Here is a 26,550-nt window from a genome sequence, read left to right on the forward strand (position 1 = left end):
GTTGGGTCTTTTCTTCATTTTGAGCTTGCCTGTTGGGTCTTTTCTTCGTTTTGGGCCTTCGAAAGCTAGAAGCCCGGGGTAAGGTCTGATGAACTTTTTTTTCAGTTAAAAAAGAGGATAAGGTCTGATGAACTATTGGTCAGTTCAGTGGTCACTATTAGTTTTTTAATTAATACGTTCCTCCCGTTTAGATTTTTTTGTTTATTTTTCATATTTCTTGTTAAAGGCATATTTCTTCTACATCAACGCCCAACTCCCATTTCCTCATGTATGCATGTCAAGAACCAAGGAATGGTAGATCCTTTTGTTGGGTTTAACTTAAAACATCCCATGCAGACATCATTCTCTCAAAAACACAAGAATATAACACTCTAAAAATGGATAGAAACTGATCTGTTGAAGCAACAACTTGGTCTACTTCTTGCACGTCGTCATAGAATTTGATATTTGTACTCAGCTGCAACAAAAGAAATCTGGACATTCCAACAATTTTTAAGACACCGCCAATCTTCAGAAAGGAGGGTCTAAGTCTAAACTCCAAAGCTTGTAAACTGTAAACCCAATCTTCCAAGTTGGGTGGATGAATCCCAAGAACGCTTCGCGGAAGGGGAAAGGGTAACCGATTCCGAGTCGGTGTCGGACGAACGGCGCCGAGTCGGCGCGACAGCGCGTCATCCACTGCTGTCGGAACCAGGGCTTCGTTCCCAGTCGGATTGGCATGTTCGTCGATCGGACTTCGAATGACTGGCGCCCAGCACCCCGCCGGCGCCGCCCCCTATATATCTCAGTCTCCACGGCCGTAACTTTCTCATCAGCTCCTGATCGATCTCTCCGCTTCGTCTCCTCTCTGCTCAATCGCGCGGCGCCTGCGGTGTCTCTCTGCTTCTTCGATCCATGGCGATCCCTGTTGCCCGCGTGCACCTTGCCATGGCGCACGCAGCCCTTCCCGGGCTGCTCCCCACCCCGCCCAAATTCATGATGTCGCCACTTCTCCCGACGCCGCCGTGCGTCGTCATCCTGCCAACAAGCTCGCCTCCCAAACCCAGCCGCGCCGACGCCGCGGAGAGGTGGGACGCGCACAAGACCGAACCAGCTGCTGGCAGTCCAACGTCGTCGTCGTCGTCGTCGTCGGCAGGTGGCCAGCGTTCCTTGTACGGCGAGAGCAGCAGTCCTGGCCGCGCGTCCTCGTGCGAGAGGTGGGACAGCAACAAGAAGAAGATCGCGGCGGCGGCGGCGGCGGCGGCTTCCTCCTCGGCAAGCAGAACCAGCAGCCCGGGACGCAGCAGCAGCAGCAGCAGCCGCGCTGACTCCGAGGAGAGGTGGGACGCGCGCAAGAAACCGGTGAGCCTGTCGTCTTCGTCGTCCTCGGCGCGCAGCAACAACAAGGGGTGCGATGGAAGCAGGCGCCGCCCCAACAGCCGCGCGACGTCGACCGCCGGCCTCTGGGACGCCCACAAGAAGCCCACGGCGGCGCTGCGGACAGACGAGATCGACGACGGCGAGAGCAGCACTGGAAGCAACGACATGGGTTACTTGGACATGCCACCGCCACGGCCGCTGCCGCACCGGGAATTCTACGCCGGACCGGGATTCATCGCCTCGCCAGATCCGAGCATGCTTCCCATGCCATCGTCGTTGATGATCCGCGTCCGTTAGCACTGTAGCAGCACGGATGCACGAGGGATGTTAGCACGGATAGATGAAGCATTGAAGCTGCTGATGTTGTTAGAAAAGTTCTGTAGGAGCATGAAGTGTTTGTTTCGTCGATGTTTTGTTAGAAAAATGTTTCTTCTGTCACCAATATGAAACCGTGTACTGTAGCAGCATTTACCAATATAAATAAATGGATTGATCTACATGATATACGTGCAAGTACTCTCTTGATTGATTTCCGAGAGAATTCTTTGCTAAAAACATGATGTGTCTCAAACGACTCTTCCAAGAATTCAGTTGCGTACGTGAAATTTCACAATCCACATATTCAGAGGTAAAACATGCTGCAAATGCTGACCAGCAATCCATCAGTGTAAGACAAGAACAGCGTTCGAAAATGCTTTAAAAATAAAATTGTGCAACAATTGGTATGACAAACTTGCGAAAACAATACTGTTAGAAAGATGCTGGTTGCGCGCGTGCACCTCGCCATGGCACTCGCTGCTCTCCCGGCGCTGCTCCCGACCCCGCCCAGGAGCAAGATGCTGGCGCTGCTCCCAACACCACACCGCCGTGCGTCCTAGTCCTCCCCATCTCGCCGCCCAAGGCCAGCCGCGCGGACGCCGTCGAGAGGTGGGACGCGCGGAAGAACGCGATCCAGCCGCCGTCCAAGCCCGGCCGCGCCGACGCCGTCGAGAGGTGGGACGCGCGCAAGACCAGACCGGCCAGCCCGGCGTCGTCGGTCTCAAGCCAGCGTTCCACGGACAGCATCAGGAGCAGCCCCGGCCGCGCGTCCTCGTCGGAGAGGTGGGATGCCGACAAGAAGACCAGTCGGCCGTCGTCGTCGTCGTCCTCCAGCAGCAACCGCCCGAGCAGCCGGGCGTCGTCCTGCGCTTCGCACTGGGGAGGCGGCAGCCGCGCGTCGTCGTCCGCCAAGCGTTGGGACGCGCACAAGAAGCCTCGGCCACCGGCGTCCGAGGAGCTCGACGACGGCGCGAGCAGTACTGGGAGCAACTACGTGGAGTTGGACACGCCGAGGGCGCAGCGGGCACTGTACGCCGGACCGGGCTTCTTATCCGCCTCGCCGGAGCCGAGCATGCTTCCCATGCCGTCGTCGCTCATGCTGCGCGTTGCTGCAGGCACGAATCGTGTGGCGAGCTGTATCACGTAGCGCCGCAGTCTTGCAGACTTGCAATTGCTGATAGTGTTAGACGCTTGGACCTTGTCGTGTAAGCTGTCAATTGCATCGTGTTCAGTTTAATTTCTCGATTCGATGTGCTGATCAATTGTCATCTACGGAGTACTATATATATTCCACTTGTTGTCTCTATAACAAATGAAACGAACAAAAATAATGATATTCCTGCGAGCAGCAAATATGATTAATCGTGCGCTCGATCTGAAGCTCATCTGCTCGTCCATGGGCACCTTTCCGATCCAACAGAAGCTGAGAAAAGAAAAAATCTAGTGTGGATGAAGAACCAGAAATGCAGAAGGGAACAAACCCTCACAACTTTGACATCGAACTCATGTAGCTTGCAGGATCGGAAAGTAACTTGCAGTGTAATTTCTTGGAGTAACTTGCCATCAGTGATCAGTCAGTTCCTGTAGCACAACAGTGGTGTTTCAAAAGAAAAGCTCCGTAACAGGGGTAACGGATTATTCGTAAGCCAAAACTTCTGAAAACAATGCTATTCACATTGGTTGTTTGTCTTGCAAGTAAATGGGCCATCCTGAATAGTGATGCAGTATTGTTTTTTTGATAATGGTAAAAACCGGCCTACTATATCCATCTCGTGGATATATACAGCCAACGGTTACAAGAGTTTAGAAAATCTTAAAACAAACAAAGAAAGCTAGAAGACTAAACTTCAATCTTCTTCATTTTCTTCATTGTCCATATTTCAACCTTGCATTGTCTTTATGCACCCCCAATCTATCACATCTCTTGTCTTCTCGGAAATTTGATGTGTCTTCTGCTGCTTGGTAAGTAGATAGAGTCTGCCTAGGTAATGAATATCGGTCTAGAGGATTTCCAAGACGACGTCTCCAAGGAGAGCATGACATGAAGATGACATCGTCGCCCATCCGGCAAGCCAGATTTAGGTTTATACCTGGAAGACCACGACCATTGCAAAGAGCACCACAAACAACGCCTCAAGGGTGGGAAACGACGCCCAAACAACGCCGTCGTTGCTGACCCAACACAACAGTTAGGTAGAGCTTTCGTCGAGCTCCTGCATGACAACATCTTCAAAGACGAACCATACCCAGGTGAAGAGAAGAGACGACGCGAGGAGATCCAGCTGCACCGGCATAGCCAGCACCGCCCATCGCCTGGAAAAGAAAGATGCTAACACCCTCACTACTATAATATGGTACTATGCATTGAATATTGCCTGTATATCATCCCATTAGTGATTACCAATAAATATTGAAGTGTTCTTTTTGCACAGCAATGTATGCAAAATATGTGGATTTGAATATTTGATGAGTAGTGCTAGACTTTCTTATGCACAGTAATGTTCACAGTAGCATACTTCTTCTTGCTACCTGGGAATAGTAGTAGTGTGACTTCTATGTTATTTAAAAGATCTCTGAACTCTAGTTGTTTCCTCGGCCTTTCATGATTTTTTTAATGTTGTTACGACTTCACCCAGTCTCTATTATGCTATTTGATAATTGCTTCGCAACTTTATGTTATTATAAACTAACATAACAATGATTTTATGCAAGTGCTTTAGTGAAATCTTGTGATGTACTTTCATATGGCCAATTTTGAAAATTTCACAACAATGTTCGAAATATTGATATTCAAATTCCAAAACAAAGAAACAGATGGATATCTTGCAAGTAAGGCTTACGGTGTGAAAGATATTATTGATATACCATTATCGTTGACATTGGAATTTTATGATGGGTGCAGAACACTACAAGGGTTCGCATAAGGGGACAAGCTCTTCACATGCTGAGCATGAGTAGTTTGGAACACTTATGCTGCAAATATGCCAAGCCACCACATGGAATTCTGGTACAGGAGGTAGGCAACGCACATGCACGCAAATCCTCTAATTTAATAGCATTTGCTCCGTCTAGATCACTAATTATGTTAATGTTAGAATGTTCCTATTGTCCTGATCGAGTTTTAACTGTGATTTAAGCATTTTAGTGCCTGCTGAATGGCAATTTGCTTAGTTTAGAATGTCTGGTTCTTGGCACAACGAACATTCTGAACTTGTTATTATTGATGCAATCATGTACAAGGAACAGCATGCATGAGCCGATCATTTGTTTTCCAGTTGATTTGAAAGAGCAACTTTCTCTGCATTGCCTCCCATTCATTAAGTTCCACCTGATCAAAGGATTTTTTTTTGAAACTAATCAAAGGATCTTTTAAATTGCAAATTGCAAATCTCATCCTCCACCCCCCTTATGAAGTAGGGTATAGGTGAGGCCTAGTCTGCACATATCCATGCACCTTAGCAACGTCCTGCTCATGGTGATAGAAAAAAAAATCTTCTTATATGCTAAAATAGGAAACCAGATCTCCTTAATTTTATGAGATTAGAAAAATGAGGTTAGATAGGTTTACTGGCATATAACAATTACCTGACAAATTATTGATTTTTATGCAGTAATTTGCAACGGCACTTCTGTTTGTACAGCTATTCCCACCAGTCATGACAGTTGGCATTTTGGGTTGTGGAAATAGTTAACAGATCAAAACTTTGATTGTTTCATAATCATATAACTTTGTGTGTATTAAGATTGAACATCTTAAAATGGTATGAGTAGATTTGTCTCAAAAATAGTTTCATAATCATATAACTTTGCCAGGATTAGTAAACATTTCTAGTAGAGATTAGCCGTCAAAATTATGTTTTTGCAACCATGTCGATACTCAAAACACCACTTTTCATAATTGTTGGTAGTTTTTTGTCCAAACCTTCAATGTTCGGCATATGACCAAAGTTATTGATGTCCATCGACTATCATTAGTTTTCTGTGAAGTAATAACTATTAACTAACATTACTAAAAAGGGATAAATACTTAAACAAATGTTGTTTTCAAGCTCATTTTAGTATTAGCAGTTATCCACTGCCTTAGTTCTTTAAGTTTCATTTTTCAGCTCCTCTTGGCTTCTATGCTTTACTATATTGATCAAGAAGTTACATTAGTTCTGATACACTTTTTTATAAGATGGCCTTTCTCAATTATTGTGCTGTCAATAGCTCTTGCCGTTGGATTGGACAACGATATATGACCTTTTGTCCTAAGCCTGCTGTGTCGCATGGATATGCCCTTTGCAGCATCAGCCTTTTGCAACACTATGGTGTTCATTTCAATTCCATTTAATTGATTTTTTTTACTTTATGGAAATGTAATTTCATTGTATGCTATTTAGTTATACATCTTTGTTTGTTTAATTTTTCTTGGGATAGATAGCTAACCAAGCCATGCAAGATAATTTGTTCAATACATGTTTGCAATATTCAGAGAATGAGACTATCGTTACTTTCTTGGTGTGCGTAAACTTATTCTTAATCCTATGCACACCGTAGATTTGTGAGATATCAACAGAAAAGTGTGGAGGAGTTGTGATTGGTGATATCATCTCTGAACTTGATGGGATTACTCTTTACTCCGCAGCGCAGGTATCACATTTGTTTATAGATCATCACTTTCCGTGTCATTTTGCTGAATCTGTCCTAGATGACAACAAATTCATATAAAACCTTGTACCTTTTTACAACATGATAATTTTTTAATCATTTGAAAAAAGATAAAGTCCAAAAATTGTAATATTGGGAGGAAACATTTGTTCCTGGCCTCATGCTGCACCATTTGACTTTTCATTTCTAAGCCATAAGAAATATTTCGACTTGTCTATATGTTTATAATGACTTGCTAGTTACTCCATTTTGCTATATCTGTGCACGCCCGTCCTAGTGCCCAGACTACGAAGAGTCAAAACTCGATGTTAAAGAAGCAATAGATCAACCACAATCTGCCATAAATGCTCTACATGCATTTTTCCCGTGGAAAGCATACCAGGAGGGCGTTTGGTTCCCCTTGCTTATTTTTAGCACCCATCACATCGAATGTTTAAATACTAATTAGGAGTATTAAACGTAGACTATTTACAAAATCCATTACACAGATGGAGGCTAAATGGCGAGACGAATATTAAGCCTAATTAATCCAACATCAGTAAATGTTTACTGCAGCAACACATTGTCAAATCATGGACTAATTAGGCTTAATAGATTCGTCTCACCGTTTAGCCTACACTTATGTAATGCGTTTTGTAAATAGTCTACGTTTAATACTCCTAATTAGTATCTAAACATTCGATGTGACGGGTGTTAAAAATAAGCAAAAGTAACCTATGCCTTTATGTTTTTTGAATGCCGTTTCAAATTCCAATCTTTTTTAACTTCAAAGTATGCTTATGGATATATATTGTTTCACCATTTTAGAACATGTGCGCATTTTAGAACTTCAAATGCTCCCGTCGCATGTATATAATTCCTGATCAATAATCAATCTTCTAGCGAAGAGACCTGTAGCGCGTAGTGGTTAAAGCAGTAGTATTAGGGGCTACCTAAGGAGTTGCGACAAAGGCAGGTGAAGTTTGGGCCCCACCAAAACAGGTGGTCATTTGGTCTTCAGTATTAGTATTTGTGAAAGCGCATTAGCTTGGTTTGACACAGCTCGTCGCATCAAACATGGAGGTTGGACCCCACTAACAGTCGAAACAGTCTTTGAATGCAATGCATATGAGCCGGTCCAGGGTGGACCCAGAACAGAAGGTGGAAGGCGCGTTTTGACGTGGCCGCCGTTGGTCTGGCGAGAAGAGGAAATCCAAATAAATTGCTGCTCCTCCGCCCTCCTTTTGTTCGTCTCGTCTTCCTCCGCGGATCCGTCCTCCTCCGGTCCTTCCACCTGCTCTTCTCTTCTCTCAGTTCTCTGATTGCGTTGCCTCGCACAGTTTCTTCCATTTTTCTGCTCACACCCTCCCTTTAATAATTCAAAGGGAAGTTGCGTTAGGTGGGCGCGTGCGTGCTCCAGCCTCGGGAGGAGGGACATTGCTGCAAGGGAGGGATCCTCCGCATCCACCCACCCAGAACCGAGTCCCAATCCAACCTCCCCTAATCCGCCATTGCAGCACTCTCCTTCCCCAATCGCCAAACCCCCGCCGCCGACAAGGAGCAACCCACAGCCAAAAGGCGCCGCCTTTCTTGAATCCGTTTCCTGCCGGCCTTCCATTTGCTGCGCCGGATTGATTGCTTCGTTGGCCGGCAAGGAACCCAGCCCCAGGCGAGAGAAGATGTGCCCGCTGCGGGTCATCCTCATCTTCCTCTCCGCCACCATCGCCGGATTCTTCCTCATCCGCGGGCTCAACGCCGAGCCTGACCAATTCGACGCCGACGACGACAAGGCCTCCGACTCGGGATCCCCCAGGGCCCCTCTGCCCCTCCATTCCAAGGTAACGCCTCCCTCCCTCCCTCCCTCCCTGTTCCTATTCTTAGCTTCTTGCCTGCTCCGAAAGGAAATTGGACCTAATTTCCTAGTACTAACTAGGATTGCAACATTAGCAAGGCCCTTCAATTTCGACGCACAATGAGCTTCCGGCTGATGTATCATCATTAAGGAGAAATAATTCTATTGCACTGTTTGCCAACCAACATGGCCTCGCTTCTGTTCTTCGTCATGTCAGCACATAGGGTTGGCCCTCCAAGATGCTTAGTTTTAGGCTCATTTGAAGTTCTCAACCAATCACCGCATACATATATGCCATGGACTAGCCTTTCTTTTTTGGAAGGAAGATTATAAGCTACCCTTGCTCTTCAAACAACCTCGTTAGCATGGTTACATCTCCTAAATTTATATTTTTTTAAAAAAAAATCCTACTATAAGACGTCCGGGATAGCTTACATTGTGAAGGACCGAAACAGGCGACTAGGGGGTGAATAGGAGCTGAGTCAAATTTCTTCAAAGAACCTCGACTTGAATCCCAAACCGATCCACAAACCTCTCTTCTAGCAATATCAAGTCCTTTTAGCTATGCAAGAGCTAATGGTCCTAGGAATGGTGCTAGGGTCTAATTTAGAGACTAACGGAAGCAAGAATGAACCCAAGAAAGTGTCAGCAGAAGAGATTCAAAAACCAACACAAAAGTACGGAAACTCCGCAAAACTCTTCGGAATATTCCGCAACTTCCGGAGAATCCGCACAAACCTTCGGAGAATCCGCACCTACGGAGTTCCAGGAAAATTCTTTGGAGAATCCGCACCTACGGAATTTTTCGGAAAATTCTTCGGAGAATCCGAAGAAATCTTCGGAATTTTCCGCAGCTCCAAAAACAGCCTGCGTGAAGAAGTTGGAAAAATCCGAAACTCGATCAAGCGACCTCCAAAAATCACGAAATTTGAACCATAGACTCACAACAACATAACAAGGCTATTCCCAAAGGCTAACTTCAAAAAGCTTAAGTATTCATCACGAATTTTGGAGAACACCGAAACCCTACCAAGAACTCAATCCTTTGGGAAAACTACAAATTCAAGCCGAATCCGTGGGGGATTTGAGGGGGGATCACATCATAGATGCTCATAAGGATCCTAGCAACAATTCCCCCCAACAAACCTCGCGGGATTTGGGCTCAAACTCGAAGAACGACAATTCCCACGAAAATACTCCGAAAATCCTGAAAAAGAAAAACGGGAGAAACAACAAGATTTAGCCACGGATTTGAGACACAAATTCGACTAAATCACGAAGACAACATCTTTACAAGATGAGGACTAGCCTCCACCCTTCATCCTTCCCCTAGGATGGAGAAATCAAGAGAAAAGAAGCTTTCACCCTCTCATCTCCCTTTTCTCCTCTCTCTAAGCACTTGGCTAGCCTCTAAGCAAATGAAATTATGGTTTCTAGCACACCTCTAATATATATAGTCCATAGCTGATGATGAAAATACCCTACAACTACAACTAAGATAACTACCCACGCAGGGACATTTTGGTCCAGATTTTTATAGACGCATCGGACGAACACGCCACCTTCACGACTTTGCTTCGCCTCGACGCAAGCTTCGCGATGACGCCACGTGCCCTCCTTCTCAAAGCTCCGACCGCACCGGCTCGCCCCCGGTTTTGAGGCCCAAATCGGGAAACCTACCTGCACAGTGGTTTTGAGGTCCAAACCACCCAAACCGTCCATCTCTGCTTGGCCACCACGCGATCTCCTCGATGTCGACGCGTGTCCGGCCTCCACCAAGCCTCCCGCTCGACTCGACCGACGCCGTCTCCATCCCGTCATGTTCTCTCGCCCTTCCGTGCACCATATGGATCGCCCATGACTCCGTCCGGACTCCTCGGGTCCCTCGGTCCAAGCCTACTCGTGTTCACCCTTCACCGCCCTTGGTCCATCGGCATGAACCTTTCGCTTGACCCTTCACCGCACGCCATCGGCCGCCATGTCACATCCTACACCTGCACATCTCAAGCCAAGAGCAACATCATTCCACACAACATTATCAATCACTCATCATCCAAGGGTGACCACCATTGGTCCTCACATTGATTAAAGCAATTGCAAATTCAGGGGTAAGAAAATTTTTACCACTTGACTAAGCATCGTTTGGTCTGGTAGCCTTGAAACAAGCTAGACCTTGAAACATTTGGAATCTTGCCCAGCACTGCCACTGTCCTCAGCTCTGACAAAAACCATGTTATTAACTCTTTGGATCTAGCGTCTAAATTTGTTTATAAAGTAACTGCATGGAAACATGAGCTGAGTGGGGCTTAAGTGTTTAAACAGTTGCACGGTGCACGTGAATAAGCAAATATAATTAAGCACCTCATAATGGTGCACGCCGCATAATCGATGGTCATTTGCTACTACTTCTGGTTTAAATACTAAATCCTCAGCTCATTGTTTCCCTTGTGTACCAATCTGAAAGATATATCGTTTCTTTAATAGCAATTGGTTCCCAATCTCAAGGATTGTTTTCTACACTAATCTAGGTTGGGTCAGCTGTGAAAACCGGGTTCTGGACTATGGTGGACATGGCAAGCGGACGGTACCTCTGGCGCACCCTTGTTTCACAACCGGAAAAATCTGAGTCAGAAAAGGCTCGGTGACGAATGTTCATAATTTATTTTGTATTTTGCTGATTGAGTGCCAAAAGGAGGTGAAGATTGGCACAATTCTGTTGTTCTTACATGTCCGTGTTGATGTGTAGTATGATAGCAAATGTAACACGGTTGGGGCTTATATGCTAAAGTAAATGTGCAGAATGGTTCATGTTTGAGCATTTTGTTGTGGAATACTGTAAGTGTGTGCAATGCTGGGAGTATGGACTTTGGGCATGGCATTTGGGCTGAAGTTTGCATGATTTTGTCTTTTCACCAAATCCATGCTTAAATGTGGGACAAGCATGTGCTAAATGTGAGTACCTGAAATCTGGAAATTTCAGAAAGGACATTATTGGATTGCATGTCTGCAACTTTCTTTTTCTTGAAGTGATGTTCTGTTGGAGCTGTGTCTAACTTCCAGGAAGAGTCCTAGTTTCTGCATTGTTACTGTGATTGTAAATCGTCCTACCGGGTTTCTGATATTTTATTTGTGGTGCTACTTGAAGCGGAGCAGGCTTGTCATGGTCAGTTTTGTGGGTTACGGGACAGTCGTTACTAGTTAATCTGGTCTGGTGAAATGTTTTATTGCGACGATGTGCACAGGTTTTGGGTAAGTGTCTCCTCCAGTTAACAACACCAATTCCATTGCTTCAGGAGTGCGAGGTGTTTTCTGGATGGATGGCACCATCTCAAATAAAAAATGGAGGCATGAAACACCATCATCTCTTTGTAGCCTTGGCCTTCAGTTTTGAGTGTGCTGTTGCTGCTGTTGCTGCTGTCATCCTCCAAGGTTGTAATTGTAGCAGATGGAGCCTGAAAACACATTACTTGCGCCTCTTTCCTGGTACAAAACCTGCTGAAACACTAGCAAATCCTTAAGCAATTTGCTCCTAGAGCTGACAGGTTGCGTTTTGGTCAGAAACCTTGTCTTTAGACATGAAAAGCCGAAGAGCAGATTTCTCTCCTCGGTCTTTAGACTTGTGCTACATGTTTGAGAGAAAAACATCATTCGCAAAACCTTAAGGAAATTGCTCTTAGAACTGACAGGTTGCATTTTGGTCTTTAGACATGAAAAGCCGAACAACAGAATGCTCTCCCTTCGTCTCATGACTGACTTGTGTGCTACATGCTTGAGAGAAAAACGTCATTTGCAAACTGCAATTGCAAGAGGCCTAGAAACATTTTTGAGGTGGATCATGTCCTGATGGGCTTTGCTGGATCCTATACATAAACTCCACTGGCTGTCACTTGTTATCAAACATAATAGCCTGAGGAAAATGAAAAGGAATGGAATTAACCAGAAAATGATATTAAGCGTTCCGTAGCGTCTCCAGTAGCTCTTGATAGAGGAAAGCTTTTTTCTGTTTACTGTACAGCACATGATCTGGACATAAGCAAGAATCACAAACAAAAGGTACGCACGTTGCAGAAATATCATGGTTTGAGTTAGCTTGTAGAATGAAACGAAGCAGTTTGTACTGCCATCTTGCCATTCAAAAATCATGATCACCCAAAGTCTCATGTCTAGTAAGGGCCCGTTTGGAAGCAAGGTATTTTGTCCAAAACTCCTGTAAGTTACTTGGGATTTCATTTTACCCTTGTTTCAGGCCAAAACCGATGTAAAATAAAAAAACGTGTGCCGAGGTCTGGAAAGAAAAACGGCAACTATCGAAGCGTCCTCTCGCTCGATCGACTCGGCGGATTCCATCAGCGGCCGTCGGCGGCGATCTCCTCAAGGATGGCTGGGGATCGGATCCACGGGCAACAGCAAGAGGATCCGCACGGCCGTCGCAGCTGACCTCGGGGTTCCCCTCGGCGTCGCAGCCGCCCTCGCGTCCTCCCCAGTCCCCGTGCTCTCCTGCTGCTGGGCTGGCGTCGAGCGGAGTTGGAACCAAGGTCGATTTTGCCTTCCCCTTCTCGATGCTGGTAATGGAAAGCACGACCTTACTTCCTTTGGATTGATTAATTTCCCGTGCTCTAGCTAGAGCTTCTCCCCTTGAATTCGGTGTGGCCACGAGCAGTCAATCCATCCCGAAACGTTCTTGCTTTTTTTTTAAAACTAAAAAAACGTTCTTGCTGAGATGGGTGAGTCAGGCACATAGATTTGGATCTGAATTTTCTGAAGCCTCTCTGATCTGAAAATTTCCCAATTTCTTTATCTCTCTCTCTCCTGATATTTGTTCTGATGGTCATTCTGACCGATGACTCCGATTGTGATTTTCCTTCTTGAACCTAAATATGTGACGAGAATTCAAAGGATCGAAGATGTTTGCAAATTCAGAACAATTGCAAAACCAAGACCAATTGCAACGTTAATAGAATAATGGGGTCACTGTGTCGTGTGCGAATGCTATCTGTATTCAACATATTTGCATGGCTGTTTTTTCCCCTTATACCCAAACAGCAAAACCTACTACATCTGTATCCTTGTGCACAACAAATCACAGGCGGAATGCATTTACAGATGATTAATAATACACTACAGTATGTATAAAAAACAGATGAGGCCCAGACTCGATCGACCCAAGCCCAACAAAGGGCACCCACGTCAACCAATCATTATACAAGTACTAATTGATAGTTGATACATATAATATGCAGTTACTAATGATTACTCCTATGTTTGAGACTTGTCTGCTCGATCATATATAGCAGTCGTCGCCTGCATATATACCTGTGTACTTCGTTCTTTGTCTTCTAATAACCATTATTTATTTTACCGTCGCTATTGCAGAATATGCAGACTGATGAGGAAGCAATCAAGAGTTACATGCTGATGCTCACCCTGAAAAATTACTCTGCTCATAATTAAGGAAGTGGAAGCGCAACACCAACAGTTGATATGCAAAAAATTACAGGAATATCATGGCATGAGCTTACTCGCGCGTACCATGAATTGAAGCATTTGTACAGACATGTTGTCACTCAAGGCTCATGATTATCCAAAGTCTCATGTTTAGAAAGGATCGGAGTAGCATAAATAACACAAGAACACAAGGATGATGCCTAAGCTGCAGCAGCGACACGAGATGCAGGGCAAACAGTTAATTCTTGTAAATTATTAACCCCTTGCTTTTGGCTTCCTGCCCTAATTCTCCTCCCGTCGTCATCGGTGATCGACTCTTGATCCTCTGTGTAGCCCTTGGTGAGGTACTGCTGGATCAGCCCCACTTCGTAGGCCATGATCTTGTCAGTGATAGCCCTTTTCTGCATTTGAGCAAACATATCTGAATTTGTTCAGCAAGCAAAGTTCTAGAGATCGTCGCTTTAGATATATTCGTTAAGAATGGACGGAGAAGCAATAATAGGCTATACTTTTGAATTTTTCATACTCTATGTGTACTCGTTTCCCTAATTTTTATATTAGGTTCTAGACCGAGTATGATGTAAGAATTTGGCTGTGTGCGGTCGCAGAGGCCGGAACTATTTCCTTATTAAAAAACAACAATGCACACAAGGTATCAAATAGGTTAACAGGAAGCACGTTTACTATTCTCTCTGAAAAACATAACCCGAAGATAATTGTAGATGCACAGAAAAGAGTGAAAAGACTCGAGTTAAGAATAGAAGAGATTTTGAGGGAGTATATTTTTTTTTCGAGAATACGCAGAAGAGCTATGTATCGTTGTATTAAGAAGATGAAATATAGTTACAAGTTACAACGCGGGCCAGCCGGACACACGCATACAGTTTGCATACAGTTTTAACGCACTTAATATTTATACGGCTAACTATTACAACCCAAGAACAGAGCCTAGACAGCTAGACCGGACCTCCTAGCAAACCTACTGCCCTTTCAGCCGGCCATCTCAGAGCAGCCATATGCTTGGCTCCGGCCTGAACCCACAATTAACCTTCCTTGATGATGATGTCCACCAGTTGACTCTCGGTGATGCTTGGTCAGTTGTCAAAACTCCTAGCATTCCTCTCCTGCTAGATGGTCCAGGTGATCAACATGACAACTGAGGCCCCTCTGCTTCAGATTGTTGAGCCCATGTCTTAGCTGCAGCCACCAGTCAAGCATAAACCGCGCGCTCGGTTGGGAACTGGATTGTAGCTCCCATTGGCATGCCAGACCTGCTTTGTGTAGCAGCAACCGACGAAGAAATGATCTGCTGTTTCAAGCTCCTGATCACACAGAGGGCAGTTTATTTGCCTGGTTCTGGAGGCCGTGTCGGTGCCGTCGGTCCGCCGTCCAAATGCAATGCCGAACAGCGAGCCAAGTGAAGAATTTTACCTTTAATGGCGCCCAAGCTTTCCAAATTGGCTTTGCCCCTGCGAACTGCTCAGATCCTACGAAGAACATGCGGTACGCGGAGCGCGCGTCGAGTACGTGGCGCAAGGTGACCAACGCCAGGCAAGTGTGTCCTCCACCCCATTCGATCTGTAGGTGAACCTGGTCGACTAGCGGCCACAATTTCAAGTCCTCAGAGATCGAGTGCCTGGACAGTCAACTGATGACCAGAGATATCAGCAATCCATAGTTTGATGTGCAGTGCTTCTGCCACTGTTCTTCGCTTCCGAACTTGGGGCTTCACTAACGAGCAAAGCCCACTTGCAATCACGCATGGGGATGCGTCTCCCTGCCAGCGATCGGTCCAGAACAGCACCAAGGAGCCGTCGCCCAGGTGAACATCTATCAATGGATGTCTGAAACATCTGCTAGCTGCACCTCCTTATCCTTGCCGAAGTCAAGGTCCAGCATATGCCATGGTCTTGTGGGGTCTGTTCTCTTGAGCCACATCCATCGTAGGCGAAGTGAGAATGCCGCCAAACTCCTGCGGCCGACACGCTACCGGCCGTGCAACGAGGCACTGTCCGCCATTACCTTTAGCCTTTCCTGCCCAGAGGAAGCCCCTTCTCCTCTTATCAATCCCAGAGGGGAGGGAGTATATTGGATCTGGTGCATTGCGTTGGCCCCCATCTTAATCCATCTCAGAAAGTCAGAAGTGAATTAATGCAGAAATTTGTTCGATGCCAGCCAGCTAGTAGTACTACAGCATGTTGCAAGAGGATATATAGTATTCTTTGGTTGCATAATCTGCTTGCGATATTGATGCAACAAAGAGGTAAACCTATTGAAAAAAAAATGTTTGTTGGTCGACTATGGATGTGGTAAATAAGTCATTTCACAATTGGCAAATCCAACGTCTCATGCACAAACTTGAACACATCATTATTGACTAGCTCTCTATTTCTTTTGTTTTGCGGCTTTAATTAGCTAGTGTAGCCCGTCTGACAATACATATATCTGAAGCTAGAGTTTTGGGATGGACCCTGGGGGTAGACGCTAAGGTTTTCAGTTTCACCATCCCATTTAATCTCTGAAACTCCAGTTTCACCTTTTGTTAGGTTCCCAGTTCAATGCATGTAGGTCGCACTGTCTGGAACTCCCAACAAATCATTCTGCAGTCTATGCACACGCAATGCACATGGAATCCAATGACTAAGAGTTATATTTGATAATTATCTGCTTGTAGGAAATATTTAACTCCACTAGGTAGTATACATATTCAACAGCTGCCGCATCCTGTCGATCAACTTGGGTTCTAAGCATATCCCTGACAGATCCAACAGCTATGCAGTTGACCGAGCCAAGCCATAAAAAAAAACTGAACAAGTAAATTTTGCATGCTCAAACCAGGAACGAATTATCTATAGCATCACTTTTGTCTCTTAATTGTGGAGATACATCGCATCAGGCATCTATCATGACACATCATCAAGAACAAAAGCACATACGTTTGAAAATTAGGAACCCAAACAGTTTATCGACTGGTTTGCTAAAACTAATCGGATTGGATCAATGTTTGACCTGTTTGGAAAGTGGTTCCGGTGGTTGATTAGGAATGTGAAAAACGAGCTGTCGGATCTATCCTTAATCCCAGTTGATGGGGACAAATCCTTTTTCAATGCAAGTGGACTAGTGGAGTTTAAATATTGCCTTAAGGTTTAACTTATCAACATGTGATGTACGTTTCATTTTTGTATATGTTCTTTTGTGTGGAGTATATTTTACCTTGCTTTCTTTGTCACTACGTTTTTAGTTTCCAATGAAGGTGCTATCTTTATTCATTCCTTGTCTACTAGTACCCAAGTTATTTTTGCTATTTTTGAATATGCAGACTGAACGAGTGATCAATAGTTACTTGCTGATGTGCCCCTTGAAAGTTAATGTACTCATAAGGAAGTTGAGATTCAAAGCACAGCAGACAGCACCATCTTTAGATATGCAAAAATGTTTTTTGAAATTTTGGTTGATAAACTCGAGAGACAGTGAGATTCTAGTAAGAACAAAAATTGGTTCGTTAGATCTAGTGGGCTCAATCAATTTGAATCTCAAGCATCGCAAAAGACAATAAAGTTTCATTGAAGTGATATATAATCACTATTGGAATTTAGACTTTCAGATTTTCTGCTGTTATTAAGTGCTGGAATGGCTAAAATCAAGACAAGTGATTCCGTATGCAGTTGCTGGGGTGCATATCTTTTGCAAATGTTTGGCACAGTATTTCACCAAAAGAAGCTATTAGAGAACTGCAGGAAAGCTCAACCTTTTTTCAAGGATCAAAGGCATTGTATTTCATTATCGACAGGTACAACCATTACAGAACAGAAACAATTTTCAGAATGAAACTCAAGAACTCAGCTTCTCAACAATTATTGTTCGAATGGAATGTAGCCTATGGTACACATCACAAAATGAATGTAGCTTCTAAAAAAGAACACACACATGTAGAACAGAATCACCCTTAGCTGAAGAATCCAACGAATTTTGGAACAAAAACTAACTGAGGCATCCAAGCTACTGAGGCATCCAAGCTACTGCTTTTGCTGCTGATCATCTCCATGCCAGGCCCAAACTATGTCCTTCAGTGCTGGCCGGATGTCTTCTTCAAATAATTTCTGATACTCAAGAAAATCACCGCTTGTTTGTTTCATCTCAACAAGATGATGAAGTGGTGTGATCTCAAAGATCTCTGTGTCAAACTGAAGGACACCATTCCTTCCCTCCTTCCTCCCTTGAATCTTGACAACACCATTATCCTTCTTCCTTACCCTGAGATTCAACATCTTTGCGACGTCTTCAATCTTCAAGATGATGGCCGAGGCTGACTTGTCTGAAGTAAATCTTGCCTCCTTTCTGCACTCCTTTTCAAGAAAGAGGCCAGATAGATCAAACCCTGAGGAGAAAGAGATAATTTCAAAGGCATTTAAGTTTGTCACAGTCAGCGGTTTTGCATCTTCATAAGGATTCTTTTTGCGCCTCACAGAAAGTGTTGGAGCAGCATTTGTGGTGGCATTCTCACAGGGAATTTTCTCCTTAACTGTGCGGGTCCCCTCGGGACCTTTTCTGAACCAGGTAGACTCTTTTATTTTCTGGATTGAAATTCTTGTGGCTGGGTTGGGGTCCAGGATCTTGTACAACAGCTTCTTGAGTTTGTGTGAAAACCAACTGGGGCACCTGAAATCACCATGCTGTACCTTTCGATACATCTCCATCAAGTTTGGGCCTTGGAAAGGGAGATAACCAGCAACAAGAACAAATAGAACAACACCGCAAGACCAGATGTCTGATTTTGCACCATCATAGCCTATCTTGCTGATCACCTCTGGAGCTACATATGCTGGTGTTCCACAGGTGGTATGGAGCAATCCATCTTGCCTTTTCGACTCCGAAAGTGCGCTCAGTCCAAAATCAGATACCTTCAGGTTCTCATCCTCATCCAGCAGCAGGTTCTCAGGCTTCAGGTCCCGGTGGTACACGCCTCGGCTGTGGCAGTAATCCACTGCACTAATAAGCTGCTGGAAGTACTTGTGTGCAGCAGGCTCCGTGAGCTTGCCACTCTTCTCAATCTTTTCAAAGAGCTCGCCACCTTTCACATACTCCATGACAAAGTAGATCTTGTTCCGTGTTGCCATGACCTCATGAAGTTCAACAATGTTCTTATGTGCCACCAATCTCATTGTTGTGATCTCACGCCTTATCTGCTCTGAAAGCCCAACCTTGAGCACTTTGTCCTTATCCATCATCTTAATAGCAACGCTCTGATTTGACTCAAGGTTCTTTGCATAGTGCACCTTGCCAAATGTTCCTTTCCCCAACATTCTCCCCAGCTCATACCGCTCCATTAAAATCTTTCCTCTGCCCTCCATGTCTCCAAAAGTATAAAACACACGGCTATCCTCTGGCCGGCCGATTAGGTGGACTGCAATGATTTAGCCCTCCTCCCCCATGTCATGGTCCATGATGGTGAACAGTACTCTTATGGCTTGGTCGTGTCGGAGTCTGAAGGGTGTAGGATTGATGCAGCTGAGGTGGTCGCTCACATCAAGAGTTGAGCAGGCTAGCAGCCCTTGTGGAGCAGCGAGCTCCTTGATGTCGCAACAGAAATCTCTTTTATGAAAGCACATCTTTCAGCATTCCCTGAGGTTTTGACTTGTGGATTTTGGTATCTGCTCAAAAGAAAGAAAGAAAAAAAAACAGATTCAGCAATTGAGACTCCAGGATATTAACGAAAGCTAATAACTTTTGTTAAATACTGGAGCAATTAATAACCAAATAAAGGCTTTACAGAGAATTGAAGAGGCTTACTGAATTGACGAACCAAATAATATGCATATTGTCAATTCAGTATACAAAGAAGGTTCCCTACTGGAACCAGTATACAAATGCTATTGGATTTCTACATATTGCGCAACAATAAACAGGTAATTGAGGATAAGGGACAGGCACATGGCAGCGTGGTGACATCCATGGCAACCATAACAAGATGGCAACTTTCTGCACTCAATGATTTCCCATCTTACAGGAACTTTGTTCAGAGAAAGCTGAAGCAACTGAAGACGTAAAAATTGCGTCTTTTCGAAACCTAAACGCCTGGGCCTGGCAAACACTGAGAAGACCAAACGACCTGATACCTACTGGGGTCGGAATCGGACAGAGAGCACAAGAAGAAATTGAAGGCACGGTGAGCCAATGAACGCCGCCTATTTTTTTTTCCTGAATCTAGACAAACTAACAGGGGAGCGCAAGGTTCCTTGTCCAATGGATGGGATGCGCCCCTACGGCTGAGCAAAATCGACGAATCGAAGCAGACAAACAAGAAGAGGACCCGTAAAGACAATGGGCACTGGCATGAACTAGCATTGAAATTGCAAGCAGATATGCGGAGTTGCAGAGAGAGAGAGACGGATTGCATACCTTGCGACGCCACGAAGGATGAGGAAGAGGGGGTCGAGGAGGCGACAAAACCAAAATTTGTGCGGGGTTACGCGTTCTGGTTTGGGTATCTAGTTGTTGCCTGAAGTTGAGCTCCGCTGGGCAGGGAGAGGGCTGGGATGCGGCGACAATGAGGCGGAGGGGAAGCTGCTCTTATACAGGGAGGGGGCCGGGGTGGGGGGTGGAAGCAGAGGGGGAATCGGCAACGGCAAGCAGAGGAGGGTTTCAGGGAAGGAAGGAAGGAAGGGCTGAGATTATTAGTCGGCCTAATCATACGCGGCTTGACGATAATGACCCTGCTGATGCCGCCTCCGCTGCGTTTCCTGCGCACCGCATCACACATCCAGGTCCGGATGGATATTCTTGCTAGCACACCGCCGTGTACTCGACTCGACACATGCGGCGACAGCTCAGCCCGTAATGTCGCCATCCGACTACAGCTCAGGTCTAGTAGTACCTAGCCATCTACCATCAAGGCTGCTGTTTTTTTTCTTCCTTCCTGAAGAAAGATGTGATTTTTGTTATTAGGATTAGTAACAGCACAGCAACAATTTTGATCCTTTGGTGGCTGAGTCAAGGGCAACCTGTTCCATGTGCCTTGGACCACTCAACATCCCCATCACTACTAATCCTTTCTTGAGAATGTTCATTCGGTGCACGTATTCCTTCAAGGAAACGACAAAGTAAAACGATACAAGTACCTCTCCATTATATTTGACGATAATGGCACTGCTGGTTGCTGTCTCTCCAGCAACATAGGGCGTGCTTGGTTGCACCCCACTGCAGTGTGACGGGTGTGACGTTCTTTTCTAGCACCACAATCGTGTGGCGTGGCGTAGCTTGGCTCGGAACCAAGCACGCCTGTAATGACCGGATATCCTTGCGTGGCATCGCCTCGCCGTGCTTGGATTCCGACCAACCAATGCAATTTTATTCAGCATCACTGCACCCGCTGCGGGCCACAGCTAGGCACGCCAGGTCGCCCTCAGGATACAGCACACGGTCTTGGACCAAGCCATCCCCGGTTTCATTTCACACCATGCCAATCTGATCTCATCCTGCGCTGAGTCATCAGCCAGGCAGCAAGGGGGGCACCTGCTGCTCCATGGACCCTGGCTTGGACCACCACCGTACGATTCATACATGTGTGTGCTGCTGGATCTTGCGTGATCACGATTTCAGTAGCCATGTTTGTTTCTAATTAAGCATAACATACAGATACTACTTTTCTTTGTTGCGCTGTGTTTCAAGGTGTGTCTGGTTCCCATAATTCCATGACGTTATGTAACTCAATAATAGAGACAGGAGATGGATGTCATGCATGTGCACCATACTAGCGGCGTCGTGTCGCCACATTCAGCAACAATTATCACCACTACTACACTCAATCAGAACCACCAACTGAAAACGAAAAGAAAAAAAAAACTATTTTGTTACCATCTTAGTTACAAATATACATGACAGTGATATATGGCACCGGAGAGCGAAACATGTTGTTCCTTAGTTACAACAACATGACGTTCGTGTCGACCATTCATTTATACAATTATCTAGACTCTATAGGGAAACAAAAGAGGAGAACTGGAAAAAAAATCGTCAAAATGTTCAGTATTCCTCAAAATTTGGAAATCTAATAGTTTACAACACAAACAACAAGTTTTACTATAAAAAAGAAACTATTGGTGTTGAATTGAAGATAGTTACAACTAATACTACATACTTCCCATCCAACACTAGGGTGTATTGTGAAACAAAAAAAAGGACTTCTTCGAAGTATATTTTTATATTCAATCAGAATATAGATTGTCAATGCATATGAAACAAACACCATGCCAAAGTAGTTTATGTTACTGCCCTATTTTGAACTTTAATTTTATACACTAAACAAACAAATAGTTTTACTAATTATTGATCAAATATCCTGAGTTTTCTTTTTTTTAAAAAAAAATCAAAATATAATGCACCTTTAAAATGCACGCAGTAGGAGGAGAATATAACTTTGTCCTTGAACTAAATGGACTTTTATTTCCTTAAATGAGCAGGCAACCTGTATTAACATCCAAAGAGTGTTACATCATCTACTAGACTAGTACAATGGCTACAATGAAATCGTTACAGCTTTTATGTCACATTACGATTCAGTTCTGATTCCTAACTCAACTTTAGAAGCACAACGAATCTAGTGTAGAAAGGTGGCTAAATTCATTTGCAGGATGCATGTGCTATATTTCCTGCACACATGGGATCTGATCTGGCCCAAAGTTATGTAAACACCAACATGAAGCAATATGTGGCCCAACTTATCGCCGACGACTTTTTATGGCTTATGATTCAATTTAGATTCCTGAACTTGATTTAAGAAGCACAACGAACCTTGCCTAGAAATATGTCTAAATTCGTTTGCAGGATGCATGTGGTATATTCCCGTCACAAAAAAAAACTGATCCACACTTCCTCCATCCCAAATTACTATTTGTTTTGACTTTTCTAGATACGTCACTTTTACTATGTATGTACGTCACTTTTATATCTAGGTGCATATCAAAAATGTGTATCTAGAAAAGTCAAAACGAATAGTAATTTGGAATGGAGGGAGTAGCCCAAATTTATGGCATCATTCATCTCTATTTGTTATGTTCAACTTATGTAAACACCAACCATGCAGCAAATCTGTGGTCCTCAAAGGACCATCCAGTTGATTCATCCAAAACATGGTAGCTAGTGGTGTAATATTTCAGTTTTAGGAGAACAAGCTACTATACCTAGTAAACCGAGGCCCCTTTTCACAATATAACCACTGTTACTTAAGAAAAAGAATCTACCTACCTAGTTAAACTAGAATTTAATTGGAATAACCAGGGAAATTTTATTTTCAGTAGGCAGGCAGGCAGAGGCAACAGGCAAGAGCCATTTTGGTTTATGGTGAATCTGGATTGATTCCACGCAACGACGACCTTCCTCCCAATAATGCCACCTGCGGGACCAACGATTATATCTATATCTATACTTAATATATATCTATACCTAATATTAAAGTACGGTTGTTTCTTCTAACCGGTTATTTTAAAAAAAAAATCTTTCAATTTTTTCATAATCAACCTGCAGTACTTAAATAGTTCTTGACGATCTTGCAAAAAGATCTCCAAACTTTACTGCAATTGACCTGAGATCCAGCCTGCCCACACAGCGCCTGTAGAATGCAAATACCGAGAAGCTGTTGAATCCTTAACCACCAGAAGGTTTCAAGACCTTTTCAAGGGTGTTTGGATACTACCCGCTAAAGTTTAGCACCTATCACATCGGATGTTTGATACTAATTAGGATTATTAAATATAGGCTAATTACAAAACTAATTGCACAGATGGAGTCTAATTCGCGAGATGAATCTATTAAATCTAATTAGTCCATGATTTGACAATGTAGTGCTACAGTAACCATTTGCTAATGATGGATTAATTAGATTTAATGGATTCGTCTCGCGAATTAGCTCGGGGTTCTGCAATTAATTTTATAATTAGCTCACATTTAGTCCTCCTAATTAGCATTCGAACATCCGATATGACACTGTTAAAGTTTAGCACCCAGTATCAAACACCCTCTTCAGGTCACCGAGGGTTGCTGGGCAGCAGGTTCTGTGACGTCGTCATCGTGTCATCCCCGAACATGACCCACTACGAGATGCTCATGGACATCATCAGCCACCGCGAGCCGCACCACATCCTTGTCAAGAAGTCCCTGCCCACCACCGTGCAGGACTCCAAGAAGGTGAGGACTGAGGAGGAGGTCATAGTTTTGTCTGTTCTGTAATGTGATTCTCCTATGCGCCTCCTCGTAGTCCACCAAGTAGAGCCATGTGCCAGCGAGAGCATAGCGCCAGGGATCTAACAATTGGGGGCTCAATTTTGCACTTGATTAGGATGGTTTGGAGTGGATTATAAAAGGAAGGTGGATGGAAATGAGAAGAAGAGGATAAGCACTCCTGCTCATAGTGGCTTGAGGCGCTGTGACCTAGCGCTGGAAGCGGGAATGAGGCTAGGCACGGGGAGGACGAGCGCTTACCTGAGGATGGGGCAAGATGCGGGTGGCGCCAACGGACGAAGAGGCAGCGATTGGCTGGATGACGATGAGTACGAGGGAAAGCGAATGAATGGATAGGGCGGATGTTAAGCGGTGAATTTTTTTTATTTCCATGTGTGGGTCCCACGTAATAAATACATGGCATCAAACCACCCACAAATGTCTTCTACTACTGTACTTACAAAAAGAGGACTACTAGGGACAACGCACCAACATATTATGAAACAAAGTCAACATATTAGGAACAAGTGAATAATAACATGAGAGCAAGTAAGGATCCGTAGCAACGCACGGTCATTTCTACTGGTATTTAATTATGTGAAGGTTCGTTTAAGAAAAAACAAAGGTGGAGGTCGTGGTCGATTGGTCACTGGTATTTAATTATGTGGAGGTTCGTTTAAGAAAAAACAAACGTGGAGGTCGTGGTCGATTGGTCACCGCCACGTCTGCAGAGCCACCACCCACATATTCCGTTGCAATGATGATTCCGTTTCTTTTGGAGGATGGCGTCGTGGTTGATCACTGATGACTCGGATGCTCATCGCCGTAGAAGCGGCAACTAATGCAATCTGAGATATTCTTTGTTGCAAACTCTAGCTCTGTTGTCTGCGTCTGGAACTCGGATGAGAGAAACCAAACAAAGCAGAGAGACTCCCTGCATGGTGGAAAATCTAACGCCCTGTTCGTTCGCAGTTAGTTGAGCTCAATTTCGACAAATGGAATTGAAGAAATTAAGTGGGTGATATGATATGATAACAAGGGAGCCGCATGTATGTATCCCTTACCTGTGACCTCCTCAGCTCATGACGTCTACTAGCACCTCCAGAGTGATGTGATGATGGAGGCACTAGCACCTCCAGTCATGACGTTCTAGACAAAGAGAAGCTAAGTTCATGGCCGTGGACGCAGGAGGTAGTAGCAGTAGTACGAATAATTATCACACGGCCAAACCAACAAAGGACATGTCACCGTATATATTTACATGAATTATATAGTCCAGTCACTGATGATGATCCGACGGACAAACTTGGTGATGATGATTAATGGAATAAATAAATGATCGAGGGTGATTAAAACCAAACGGAAGGAGTACTAATTAATGGATGATTAAAATCACAGGGGTCGGGGGGATCAAGTACATTATTGATCAATGGGCCTCTTCCAAGTCTGGTTTGCTTCATTCTCCAGTATCCATGTAGGTTATGTTATGTGCCAACAAATTAAGGAGCGCAAGCTAAGCAACAAGATATACTATACATTAAGAGGTTCTTTTATTGTCGTATCCCTAGGTGAGCTCCCTATCCCGAGGGCGTTCCGTTTTGCCTATTCCCGTCGATTTCCGTGCACCGTAGGCCGATCTGGCATTTTCCGGTGGAGCTCCAGCCATGCACAAGCGTACGTGCATGGCGCCGCCGCGAGCAGTCGTCGTCATTCTGTTCGGGAGGAAGGGTCAATATTAGATTCATTAGATACCCTTCGTACCGACTTGGTTCACCGTAGACAGCGTACCAAATTCCGCTGGTCCATGAACTAGAACTAATATTAGATTCATTAGATACCCCTTCCTCCCGAACCAGCCGTCCAGGCAGAAACTGGGATCCACATCCCCTCCAGCGTTTTCTCACGCAAGAATTGGATTCCTCCGTCCCGCCACTGACAGGTGGACCACGAGGATTCAATCAGCAGCAGGCTGTCCCATATATGCTGCTGTGCGTGTGACGCCCACGGGCCACTTGTGTTCCCCCCACTACTCCAGAACTCCAGATGCCACTGAATCGTTAACTTGTAGGCAGGCATGTCCTTTAAACTTTTTCCGTTTTCTCATACTCATACCAGCTGCAACTGCAAGGAGGATTCAGCCAAACTACCGTAATACTACAGCAAAATACAATACTAGGATCGATTGGCTTTCTCTCTTTGGTTCGTCTAATTAGGTGGGAGCACTATTCATCACAGGCAACACACTGCTAGTGTCTAGTGGATCACAAAAATACTTGCACACACGTCACATGTGATGTCTGCCCACCGTATTCACTCATTCGTTGGTTTGTTTCCTATGGATTAAACTTTAGCCCTTGTTACATGGAATGTTTGGATAGAGTATTAAATATAGGCTAATTACAAAATTAACTGTACATATGGAGGCTAATTTGCGAGATGAATCTACTAAGTCTAATTAATCCACGATTTGATAATGTGGTGTTACAGTAACCATTTGCTAATAATGGATTAATCATGCTTAATAGATTCATCTCGCGAATTGACCCAGGGCTTCTGCAATTAGTTTTATAATTAGCTCATATTTAGTCATCCTAATTAGCATTCGAACATTCGATATTTGAAAATTCGATGTGACAAGAGTTAAATTTTAGCTAAGGATCCAAACACGCCTCGCAAAACATCAGGTCAGATAAGATCGCATCAAAAGATCTGTGGGCAATGAGCAGGGTGGA

At 44.5% G+C, this 26,550-nt stretch overlaps 2 protein-coding genes across 2 annotated transcripts; one reads left to right on the forward strand and one right to left on the reverse strand.

Annotated features, from left to right (window-relative positions):
- The first annotated feature begins 7,471 nt into the window (after positions 1-7,471).
- On the forward strand, positions 7,472-11,184 carry LOC117863488 (uncharacterized). The gene is made up of 2 exons (XM_034747209.2): positions 7,472-8,144; positions 10,687-11,184. Exons 1-2 carry the CDS (start codon positions 7,986-7,988, stop codon positions 10,801-10,803), a joined length of 276 nt encoding a protein of 91 aa, XP_034603100.1. The 5' UTR covers positions 7,472-7,985; the 3' UTR covers positions 10,804-11,184.
- A 6,151-nt stretch (positions 11,185-17,335) lies between these two features.
- LOC117863487 (CBL-interacting protein kinase 15) lies at positions 17,336-20,181 on the reverse strand. The gene is made up of 2 exons (XM_034747208.2): positions 20,003-20,181; positions 17,336-19,254 (listed from the first exon to the last, which is right to left on the reverse strand). Exon 2 carries the CDS (start codon positions 18,952-18,954, stop codon positions 17,620-17,622), a length of 1,335 nt encoding a protein of 444 aa, XP_034603099.1. The 5' UTR covers positions 18,955-19,254; positions 20,003-20,181; the 3' UTR covers positions 17,336-17,619.
- Between the last annotated feature and the right edge of the window lie 6,369 nt (positions 20,182-26,550).

Source organism: Setaria viridis, chromosome 7 (assembly GCF_005286985.2).
Source record: "Setaria viridis chromosome 7, Setaria_viridis_v4.0, whole genome shotgun sequence".
Taxonomy (NCBI): domain Eukaryota; kingdom Viridiplantae; phylum Streptophyta; class Magnoliopsida; order Poales; family Poaceae; genus Setaria; species Setaria viridis.